The sequence below is a fragment of the Anarrhichthys ocellatus genome, unplaced genomic scaffold (genome assembly GCF_004355925.1).
Source record: "Anarrhichthys ocellatus isolate YVR2014 unplaced genomic scaffold, GSC_Weel_1.0 scaffold1246, whole genome shotgun sequence".
Lineage (NCBI taxonomy): Eukaryota > Metazoa > Chordata > Actinopteri > Perciformes > Anarhichadidae > Anarrhichthys > Anarrhichthys ocellatus.
The window spans coordinates 1-12342 of NW_022281220.1; the positions used below are offsets into that span (position 1 = coordinate 1).

Below are 12342 nucleotides of genomic sequence, written 5' to 3' on the forward strand. Positions count from 1 at the left end.
CACACACACACACACACACACACACACACACACACACACACACACACGTAATCTATACTCCCGGACTCATTAACCACGTCATCATAGATGCTTTATGTTATTGTCTGAATGTCTTTCTTTACGTCTGTCTTCCATGTTCATGTCACTATATGTTTTTTGACACAATGCTTCACCAAAAAAGAAAATCCATAAACATGACAGGTTTATTTCCAACATTAATGTCTGTTCTGTAATGTTCTTGTGATACAGAAGAAAAATATATAAATAAGGGGGAGTTACCGAGTTATTGTATTGTCCTCATGAGGCGGATGTGAAATCTTGTTGTCTTAAGAAATTCACCGTGTGCGTCCTGAGACTGTGACCCTGTTGTCTCTCCGGGACAGCGCATCAGCAATTTTCGAGGACTCCGACTGCGGGAGCCTTCGAACAAAGCAGGCTCGCTGCCGAGGGGGGAACGGAGCCGAGCTGGACTCCGGTCAGCCTGACACCCTGCCAGACCACCGGCTCCGAGACCTCAATGAGAGGCAGGTGGGAGGTCTGGGCATTGGCTTTCCAATTAAAAAGCAGGCATTTGCAACAACAGCCCATTCACTGCCTGCAATTTTCTTTTTCCCCTGAACTAGGACTGCAACCGATGATCATTTTCCATTACAGTCAGTCTGATGGTTACTTCATCGTTTTGCCTATAAAATGTCCAAAAACATTTGATATATATTAACGTGAAACCGAGATTAAGTCGGCAATCCTTCACATTTGAGAAGACAAAAAGAATGTTTGTTGCATTTTTTGCTTGCAAGGTGTGAGGTGTTAGGTCAGTAGAGTGGAGCAGAGGTTATCAGTTGTGCTGCGTTGCACTACTGTGAGGCAGGAAGCTAAGGAGCGTGCAGGCAGATACTTTGGGTCACATCCAACAGGACGTATCTGGGATGGGTCGAGACGTGTATGAGATGTGCTGCCCCTATATTATATACAACACTGTCTTCCTGCGCATGTCCCTGCCTCATGTTTCCTCCCGCATGTCGTCCCTCCCTGTACTCGGCTGGCTGGCTGTCTCATTAAGAAAACAAGGCACACGCCGCAAATCGCCACAATTACGCGAGGAAGTACACGTGCATGAACACACGGATGCCTGACACACCGGGCTGTCAATAAGGATGGATGGGTGTTTGTTTTTTGCTATTGTTAGCGTATCATCCAGTGACCCACTTTCTAATGGATAAACCATATAACTGTAGATGAGACAAAAACAAGCACATAAAAAAAATTCCAAACATCCTGGCAACATCGTGCCAAGAATCAAATCCAGGGGAAAGATGATTATACTGTAGAAACAACGGCTATAGATCTAAATATTGTGTGTGTGTGTGTGTGTGTGTGTGTGTGTGTGTGTGTGTGTGTGGACGTCAAAACCCACCCTCCTCTTCAGGCGGTCCCTCTCCCTCAGTGTCAGCGTGTCGGCCTTGGCAATGACCGGGACTATGTTGACTTTGCTGTGGATGGCCTTCATAAACTCCACATCCAGAGGCTTTAGGCTGACAAAGAAAGAGATCATGAAATAGAAAAAGAACAATGAGGACGCAGTCAAAAAACATTGAGAAATAAAATGTTTTTTGAGGGGGTGGGACAACAGAGAAATAGGAACAGGCTTCTTTAAGGTAATCTTCAATGTGCTTGGTTACCCGTGTCCAAATGGAGATATGAAGTAGAAGCAGCAGTGCACCCTGTTGTCCACGATGTGCCTTCGGTTCAGGCCGCTCTCGTCGTGGAGGTATCGCTCAAACTGATTGTCGATGTACTGGATGATAGTCTTGAAGCTGACATCGGAGACAAACAGAGAGGCAGAGAGACGGACGGAGACCCTTAAAATCACGCCAAATAACCGTTAAATTACAGCTGCACTTTGTATAGTTGCAGAAAAGTTGACATCTTGTTATATCGGTAATAAGTGATCCGTTTCCTATCACCAGAAAAAAAACAGGATATATGCTACTTTCAAACCTTGTGTTCATTACCGGCTGGTGTGATAAAGACAAAGTTTAACTGATGAATGCATTAAATCATCTTCTGGGCAGAAAGCACAGCATGACACTTTTTGCCTTTATTAGACAGATGACAGCATAGAGGCAGAATGGAAATGGAGGGAGAGGGAGAGAGCATGCAACAAAGTTGAACCTGTGATGTTGCGGTATTACAGCATGCATTGTAACCATGCATTCAGTAGTTCTTTAAATTCGTTAAAACCCTGCAATTGCACCCAACTTAACTGATATATGTACAGTTAAAGCGTCTATAATAAGCAGAAGCTTGCTTTATTAACTTTTAAACATTATTTATCTTATTATTGAGAAGGTGACAAGAGACATATTCTGCAGAGAGAAAGCAAAGAGCGGGTTGTTTCTGTCATTTCATCTCGTTCGCAGTTGTGTCCTTTTTGTTAGCCTTCGTCGGGAGAGTAAACGTACAGCTATGTCGGAACAATCAACAAGAAATAGAGGATAGCACACAGGCGCGCACACACACACGGCTGAAGGAAATCTAGACATAGGGAATGCAGAGGGAGGAAGTAGGGAGTTTTTGGGATGAAACTTGAGAAAGGGAGTCATTGAGGACAGGAGGGGAAGGATGAGAGAGCACGCCGGTACAGGAAGCACGTCCCAGGAAGCACGTCCCAAGCCGCCGCCTCCTCCTCCTCCTCCTCCTCCTCCTCCTCACACACACCAGTCCTGGCTGTTGATGGCGTCGCCGTATCCGGGGGTGTCGACCACGGTGAGGCGAAGCTTCACCCCTCGCTCCTCGATCTCCACAGTCGACGCCTCGATCTGCACCGTCCTCTCAATCTTCTCTGCGGAAGCGGAAGCACGGGAACAATTAACCGTTGGCCTCGGGAACCCGAGTGGAACTTTATCATTTCTTTAAAAATCCTGCCCGAGCTAAGTGCTGACACGCAGCATCTGCCGCAACCGCAGGCTTCAAAGAAGGTGGATATGAAATCATGGGTTTTGTCATCTAAAAGAGCTACCCTTTTCTTTTCTCCCTTATCTGCACAGACCAGGGAGGGCCTGGATAATTGTTTTCAAGCCAGAACAAGTCCTAACCTAAGTCAAGTCATAAGAAGGGGCAGGGTCATATTTTGAGACTCAGGCATTCCCAACATTCCTCTTGAAATAATGCGCTGCTGGAGACATTGCGCCAGACATTTCTCTATTATTATTACAGTGTGCACATTTGTGTATGTGTATGCATGTGTGTGTGTGTGTGTGTACCTGCTGCACCGGGGATGTAGCGTTCAGGGTAGAGATCAGTGAGAAACAGGCTGTTTATCAGCGTCGATTTGCCCAGACCAGACTCTCCTGAAAAAACAATGAGAGAGAACGGAGATTAAAAGCTCTATTCTCTAAAGACATTATGTAGTCTACTTTTAAAAGAAAAGCGCGATCACTCGCCTGCAACCATGAGGGTGAATTCAAACCCTTTTTTCACGGACTTTCGGTGCACTTGGTTCGGGAGGTTGGCGAACCCGACATAACCCGCTGCATCTGGGAACTGCAGAGCACAATAAAACACATACAAATTGTTCAAAATGAAGGTCAGAAGCTGCAAATGAATGAGGAAGTATTGAAATAGTCACAAAAACATGTAATGATAGTAGATACAGTTTCATGTGATTTCCTACGTTTTACAATTTTCCATAACTTTATTAGGGAAGAGAAGGTGCTAGTGAGTGTGTACGAGTGAGGTTGATGATGATGCCCGATCACTGAGACGTTTCAACAGGCAATAAAGCCTGGCCACTGAACACTTACACTTGTATACAGGATATCCCCTCTGGATGCCTGTGCGAGTGTGTGTGCATGAGATTAGGAGCAGCATGAGTGTTAATCACTGCTGCCTTATTAGAATCCCCTCCTGAATACTCTGTGCGGCTGTGGTGTGTGGTGGACATTTGGGCCCGTTACTCACCTTCCCTTTCTCTCCAGACTGAGACATCGCTGCTGCTTACTGGATGTCTGATGACGGAAAAAAAGAAGAGATAAAGCGGTGAATGAAATGAGATGAATCATCATAAAAAAACAGCTTCGTGTAGCTTCCTCCCTGCAAACAGCAAAAAAAACACTTCTTCCAGGCATCTTGATTAAAATATTTCTCCAGAACCGTAAAAATAAAAAATACGTTGCTTAAACTCACACTGTAATGTAATTCACAAGTTTTTGTATTCTTTAAGTGATGTATTATCTATCCAAAGGAAACCATAAGCGTCTATGAAGTCAAGTCATGGAGAATGACATTTAATAATAGTGCTGATTCTTTTGTGCAACCAGACAATGTTGCTTTTGTTCACTTTGATCACATTTTCTTTTGATTTCCAAATGTAATTACTCGCCGCGGCTCAAACTCTCTCCTGGTAAAATGTGTTAGAGACACAAATATTTCTGCAATTAAGCTGCTTTGCTGTAAGTAAATCTGTTTAGGTTTGACATAAGGAATCCACTGAGCCCGATATGTTGCATTGCAACATTGCAACATAACTTTCTTAGCTGCCATAGCTGCTTACTCATTGCTCCCACAGGGGCTTTGCTCTGAATCGGTTGTTGATGCTCTCTTTGTAAAGCTAAAGTCAAATCTTTGCCAGAAATGCTAGAAATGGGTCTTTATCTAAATGAAATCATACAAAAGAAAGAAAAAAAAATCACCATATTGCTATCAAGCTGTTCTGCATGAAGGCTATACTATAAATTTGTGTCGTTGTATGGCCCACCCTAAACCTGACCTAACAAGACGTCCACATGGCCACGACAGAGCGATTAGACATCAGGACCCGTAGTTTCAGTTTCAGTAATCTCCATGACATGTGGCTAATTATTTTAAACAGGAATCACAAAAGAGGACTCCACCTCAGGACATGTATGTTGTAAACTGTAACTGCACATGGAGTCGGCTTCACGACGGTCATTATTCGGGCTGTCGTGACGACCACCCTGTTCTTTAACACTATCACGCTGAAGGAGCAGAGATTGAGTGCCCCTTGGCAACAAAGGGTGTTCCCACACTACCATTTAACTGTCCTCTATGCCCCCCCCCCCCCCACACACACACACACACACACACACACACACTCGATGACCCCGAGCAGACGACAGAGCAACAAGCCCGCTTGATAAATTAGCTACATAATGATGGAGCAGGAAGAACAGGCTCTGTTTTATCACCGACACACTGGCCCTTGACAGGTGGAGTGTGATAAGCATTAGAACGAGGCAAGCCGCCGTGTGCTGCCAAACGGAGATGCACTCTGGTTATGTAATGGTAGTTGGGGGGGGGGGGGGGGGGGGGGGGGCATGGGAATCTGGATTGACCTTCTCCTATTTGGCATGAGACAAACGCACAGTTGCGGACACTTTGGAAAGAATTTCTCACCGTTATATCCATTAGATGGTAGTTGTTTTTTTGTTGTTTTTTTGGGGGGGGGGCTCTGTGTGTGTCTAACGTGAAAGTAGGCAGAGAGCTCTCATACTGACAGCGTGGTTTCACCGAGCCCGCAGGGAGAACAATGGCTGTTTATCCCTCTGGTTCCTGAAGCCTTTCCTATATAGGGCAGCTCAGCTGTGGGGAGGAGGGAGAACACGTACCTCACCCCTGACCACATTCGGGTCCCGACCGCATAGCAGGACAGCAAGGGGGAGACACTGATAATATAGGGAGGAGGGGTGCCAGGTTGGAGGGCCACAGGGTCAAAAGGTTAACCCAGTTAAACCCAGTGTAAATATAAGCACTGACATTAAGAATGAATGGATTTCCTGGTCTTCTATGATAGTAAAATTAATATCTTTCGGGCTTGGGACAGTTGAATTTGTCAACCTTGGCTCTGGGAAAGTGGGATGGACATTTTTCACAATTTTCTGATATTTCATGGACCAAATGATTCATTGTTCAGCCTGATTGTTTCCCAATGTTAACCGTCCTACACCATCGTTTTGACCTGAAGGCAGAGCTGCATAGAAATGTTGGGGAATAACCAAAGTTATCAAAATTCATCCTGTGAAGAACGTGAATGTGTGTCCCAAATGTCCCGACACTTCATACAAAAGCTGTCAAAAAGAATTTTCTTAAAACCATAAAATGTTGATCTGGTGGTGCTACTCAGATGATCTCCAAAGTCATCGGGATGCATCCTCTGGGGAATATGAATCTGTTCGTAAAATATGTGCCAATCAATCTAACAGGTGTTGAGAAATTCTATTGGATGAGTGAAAACTGAGCTGCTGGTGATGAGAGAGGAAAAGTCATCAAAAAAAATTAATTGGGGTTCATCCTCTGGGGATCATCGTGGATTTATGCACGATGGTCTCGTGGCAAAAATAAATAAATAAATAAGTGATGGACTGCCTAAACAACCCAATTCCTATACCCACAACACTACCGTGGCTCAAACATTAGGTTCAGTCCTAAAAACACGACAAAGATGATAATAAATGTGCTTTCATTGTTAATGAACGTCTCATTTAATGTAGCGGCCCACACCCACACACACACACACACACCCCAAGTGTTATTCCTCGACAGGCTCTGTGGGAACCAGCGTTTATCCCGGCAGCAGATTAATTAAAGCGCTCCAATATCGCAGTTGTAATATCACAAAGACAACACTACAGGACAGACAAGGCAGGAGGTACACTTCAATAAGACTCTCTTAATAACGGCCATTTAATCGGCCGGGCTGCTGAGCTGCTTGCTTACACACACACACACACACACACACACACACACAGACACACACACACGGGGAGATTAAACAGTTTGGGCCAAACAGGGAAAAACAATGCCACCTTAGTAAAGCCAAAGTGCTTGGCATGTAATGCATTTACAGTTGATTTATTGGCTGGAGGGAAGCCATGAAGGGGGCAGCAGCAACAAGGCTGGTAGAACTATTCACCTTCCTGACGGGCAGAGCCGAGGGCCCGTTAACCCGCCTCCCCGTGGTTTGAAGTCTTTCTGCTCTCGTTGGAAACATTGAAACAATAATTCCACACCGTGGAGATTTTGTGAACTCTGTGGCACGACCACAAAAAACGGTAATTTACTGGCAACTGATCACGGCAACAAGGGACCCGAGAGGTAGCGAGCATAATGAGGTGAGGTTTGGGGGGGGGGGGGGGGGGCTTGACTGTAATCAAGTATCCCCTTGGGGACCAAAGGTAGTAGTGGTGAGAGACAGTAATAAAAACTATGATTCTGTTTTTTAAGCCATGGTTTTAGAAACACTATATAATATGAGCCAGGGGGAGACGGGCGGGGGCGGGGGCGTACAATACACGGAATGAAAAAGCCTTTCAAGCATAAGGAAACCAGCAGGACAGGTTATAATACACACACACACTTGAAAGTACAGGATGGGCCATTTATGATGATGGGGACAGGGGAGGAAATTACTCAAAACAAGTGGGAGTCGTACGGCATCAAAATGTTATCATAACACTGCTACTCACACAGCTGCTGTACAGTACCATGAAGTTTAAGGTGGGGGGGCATCGATGATTAATAGTGAAACTAACACTGTGGTGCGGTTAAAGGTTAGTCTCCATGCTCGTTCCTGGTGATAGAATCTGTATGTTTTGTTAACGGGCATTTGGATGTGAGAATATAGCAAATTGATTAATGAAATAAATAAATTTCACAATATATATTGTTATGAGAGGTTACTCAACTAGGAGAACAAGTGTTAGTTGCAGCCCTGAATTGAGGTAATCATAGCCTCGTTATGCCTATTTAGTGAGGGCAGACATATTTCTTTGACCGACAGGTTTAAGTAAATTAAATGTCAAACCGGACAATGTTATCAGAATAAATCTATACTCATAGGGATGAAAGTTATTCCTTCACCCGGTGTTTCTTGTGAACAAAGGTATCCTGCTGCGTGACTCACACAATAGTCCAGGTCCACTCTGGTCTGTCAACTTTTTTGTTTTTTCTATTCACACCACAATGCAAAACGGGAGGAAACGTCCTCTCGTAGTTAATAGTGTCAGACAGATGTCTTCCCAGCTCAGTGTTTGTGAGACAAGATCGCAGGAAGGTGAAAGGGTCAGAGAGCGGTTGAAGGTGCTGCATCAGACGCCCGAGACGTCTTTCGGGGCTCAGAGATGCTGTCCTCCTGACAGAGAACGGAGCGCGGTCTAGCCGGGTATAAAGCTAAATTGTTTCTGAAGTAAAGTGCAGCTGCCAGCCCGAGATTACAGCTCACACACAGCTCTGTGCCCGCGTTGTTCACCACTCAGCAAGAAAAGGAAGTGAAATATGCATGTTTTCACTGAGCCAAAAGCACAAGCAAAAGATGGATGATAACTCTTCAATGGTGGCCCTCAGCCACGTCTCAAGACGGACACATAATGACAATATGTAATTGTTTCCCCGCTGTTATTGTGTAAGTTGTCCAAACACAAAATTTATTTTGCGCAAAACATGCCCTTACAATCAAAAGGTCAAGGATTAATCGGATGTTAGAGAGCGATTTCAGGGTTCAGGAATGTTACACAAAGCGGGTTTTACAGGAAATGTGTGGAAGTCAATGCTTTGATTTAAAGATTTTTTTGTTGTAATGGGGCTGATTTAGGAATATGTACAGGCCCACTGAAGTGTGGGGAGTTTCCCTGCAGTTAGATCAAGTATGGACTGGAACAATGGGACAATAAATGAGCTCAAAAGGCATTGAGTGTTTTTTTTAAATAAAAGGTATTGGACATTCATCTTTGCAGTGAAAATCTGAAGAGGAGGGAATATTTACTTTTGTGTCAAATAAGTGCGGAGATTATAAATCGATGCTCGAGTCAGTGGATAGGGGAGATTGAAGGCCTTTGTAACAGTTGGATGTCCACCACACCCAGTCTGACAGACACTCACTGAGTCTCATTTCTACGTGCGCAGATAAATACCGTATTTACTTAAACTGGGATTTCCTCTTTTAAAAGTATTTTGATAAACCGACTTTGAGTGTAATACGGGTCTGAAACTTTGTCAACGTTAACATGTCAAACTGTCGCAAGCAACAGTTGTTACCGCGGCTGGTGTCGTGTTGCCAGCAAAGCTTCAACGGACTCTCCGGTGTGTCTTCTTCTTCTTCCCTTCCGTCTTATTCAAACACGTTGTTTAAAAAAAAGAACACGAACATAAAACAACAAACCACGGAGCAGTTCCTTACCTGAGAGTAACTTTGAATAAGTGTTAATCAACTGGAGCGTTTGCCTCTTGCCGCTGTCCCAGCCCAGGAAGGGAAACCCGGAAACCGTTCCCGTGAGTCGGCTCCGCCCTCATCCCCGAAGGCTTGTCATTAGGGTTTCTTGTTGCTCCGCCACTGGCGCCATTACGGTTCAACGGCCAGGACGGCTGTCCCAGCTAAACATCATTCTGTTTAGGATCCAACATGGCGGTCCAAGTGTGACAGTTTCTATAACTATTCGCCCCAGTAGAAGGCATTTTCCCCCTGTCGACCCATGACTTCGTGGGAATGTTTGACGTTGAACTATTTGATATAAATTGTACATTTAAAACCGGCAAGCTATATCTGGCTTTGTTACGAAATATATTTTACTAGATTACACTTTCTATATGACCACGAAGTGTACATACAATATTTAAATGCTCTGGATATCCTATGTTATATCCAGTGGTGGAAATCAAGTCGCCTATTGTTAAATATATTACACATTTTGTACTATTTTAGGTCCTGGTATTTCCATTCCCATGTTAATTCATTTTATTCTACTTCACTAATTTCCGAGGAGTAGCCCACTTTATGTATTTGACAATCACACATTACTTTACAGATCAAATGTTTGCATACGAAACAAAACCAATGATGAGCTTTTAAAAACATAACTAGTTTTTAAACGGACAGGCCTACACAGCTAGCTACCCAATAGCAAATCAAGCATTTAAAATCAATTTAAATGAAATGATTGATACCAAAGTACTTGAATAACAATTTGAATGCAATTACTTTTAGCAAAGTATTTTCACATTGTGATAGTGCCACTTATACCTCTTGTAATTACATAAAGCATATCCTGGTTTAAATATGCACTAGTGGATTGTATTCTGAAATGTATATAGGTTGTGCAAAAACACCACCAAAGGCTCGTTATGGGATATTTCCGGTTTAAATTTGAACAAAGTATAATTAACAATGAAGTTCCTGACAAGTCATTATATTTCAAATTATTTTATACTTTGAGTTAAACCCACCAACATATATATATATATATATATATATTAAAAACATAATACAAAAACACATATTCAATAACATGGTATAAACACATAATACATACATAATAATCACAAAATCATTTTTATGAATTCATATATAAAGAAGCAAGAAAAACTTGATTTCAAGAATCAAATAAAGAACATTTTATATAATCCAAACGTTTTAGTGAATTTAATGTGTGACGGCAAATTGTTCCGGTGAAGGGAAGCCTTGATACTTGTTACATGTTTCTGTCGGACAGGGAAACAGAAGAGGATCTGGCTCTCTTGGTAAACACACTGAGATAAAGCTGTTAAGGCTGCTTCAATTTAAAGTGAATAGCCTGCATTTAAAATAAATATGACATGTTCTTTTCTTTCTTCCTTTTTGTGTCATTTTAAGACAGACAATTAAGAGCCTCTTACACAATTGGGTGTGAAATGACCATTTTAAGCTGCGTGTACACCGCAGACATGTGGCATTAGCCTCCATGTCTGAAAAATCAATAACAAGTGGCGTGATTCACCCAACCACTGCATTTTAGCTGCTCCACAGCCTTAAACCCCCTCTCACCCCACCGTGCGCCTTCGAACCCTCTCCTGCTCCCCCTATTCATTGTAAATAACTGTTCAAACGCACAATGCGCCCTGGACCGCTTTATTCAGCCTCACAACTTCCCTGCGTTTTCATTGGTCCCCCGAAGATGCGGCGACAGCTGATTGGATGGAAAGTTTATCCTCTAGTCCGTACACCCCCCCACCCACCCACCCACCCACCCCGCAGATATTCGTGATCCGGTGCTTCTGTGATTCCAGTTGTTTTCACATCGCCTCAACCAACAAAGAGACCCGGAGCTGCTGTCTCTTACATCTCCAATGTGGTGATTGATGCGCAACTAACGACCGACGCTCCTTCACGTCGAGGCGAGAACTAAAGAGCAGAAATATACCTTTGCACTCCAGAAGATACATTTGGGAGAGAGTTTTAAAAGTTCCACACGGACTTGACTGAACGCAAAGAGCGAAAATGGTGTCGGCCGGACTGGAGATCCTGGGACTATCGCTGTGCGTATTCGGCTCGCTCCTGGTGATGGTGTCGTGCGGGCTGCCCATGTGGAGGGTGACGGCGTTCATCGAGGCCAACATCGTGGTGGCTCAGACGATCTGGGACGGCTTGTGGATGTCGTGCGTTGTGCAGAGCACGGGCCAGATGCAGTGCAAGGTGCACGACTCCGTCCTCGCGCTCAGCCACGACCTACAGGCGGCCAGAGCGCTCACCATCATCTCCTCGGTGATGGGCGTGCTGGGGCTCATGGTGGTGATCGCGGGAGCGCAGTGCACCAACTGCATCCAAGCCGAGTACGTCAAAGCCCGGGTAGTGAACGCTGGAGGGGTCATCTACATCGTCAGCGCTCTGTTTGTGCTGGTGCCCCTCTGCTGGATGGCCAACAACATCATATCTGACTTCTACAACCCGCAGGTGCCCGGGTCCAAGAAGAGGGAGATCGGCGCCGCGCTCTACATCGGCTGGGCGGCCACGGCGCTGCTGCTGATCGGGGGATCGATGCTGTGCTGCTCCTGTCCATCCAGCGGGAACTCTGGATACTCGGTAAAATACGCACCGACCAAGAGAGCCACGCCGAACGGGGACTATGACAAGAGGAATTATGTGTAGTTTATGTGTGGCTCGCGGACGGCGGTGCGCAAAAGTGACCTGCAGCTATTGGAAAAACTTAATAGTTGCACCTGCAGTTGTTGTTTTTGTTTTAGAAATCTGAACTTTGAAAATCAATGGATGCACATATGCTGTTTTTTATACACTGGCCATTCAAAACGCTCGGACCACACATTCACAAATCCTTTTTGTATCTACAAGAGATTTTTTTAATAGTCTATCGACTACAAGACGTATGCTCTCAACAAAAAGGAGGATCTTTGTTAGGTACCTGCTTTCGTATCTTAGACATTATTAGTGTTTTGACTTGTTTACCGCTGTAACTGCAAAGTTTTTCTTATCTAGAGGAGCTCTTGCCATCGAATATATACATTCTTCTTCTTTTTTTGCCTTGATGTGCATTGTCAGCACAAACTTGTACAGTAACC

General features: G+C 44.2%; 2 protein-coding genes across 2 annotated transcripts; one reads left to right on the plus strand and one right to left on the minus strand.

The window, feature by feature from the left end:
• Positions 1-9: 9 nt before the first annotated feature.
• On the minus strand, positions 10-9278 carry LOC116377437 (septin-2-like). Its single transcript, XM_031839079.1, has 7 exons — positions 9194-9278; positions 3961-4007; positions 3444-3543; positions 3264-3350; positions 2719-2842; positions 1680-1814; positions 10-1532 (listed from the first exon to the last, which is right to left on the minus strand). Exons 2-7 carry the CDS (start codon positions 3985-3987, stop codon positions 1346-1348), a joined length of 660 nt encoding a protein of 219 aa, XP_031694939.1. The 5' UTR covers positions 3988-4007; positions 9194-9278; the 3' UTR covers positions 10-1345.
• A 1746-nt stretch (positions 9279-11024) lies between these two features.
• Positions 11025-12336, plus strand: LOC116377436 (claudin-4-like). Its single transcript, XM_031839077.1, has one exon. It carries the CDS (start codon positions 11267-11269, stop codon positions 11912-11914), a length of 648 nt encoding a protein of 215 aa, XP_031694937.1. The 5' UTR covers positions 11025-11266; the 3' UTR covers positions 11915-12336.
• The last annotated feature ends 6 nt before the right edge of the window (positions 12337-12342 follow it).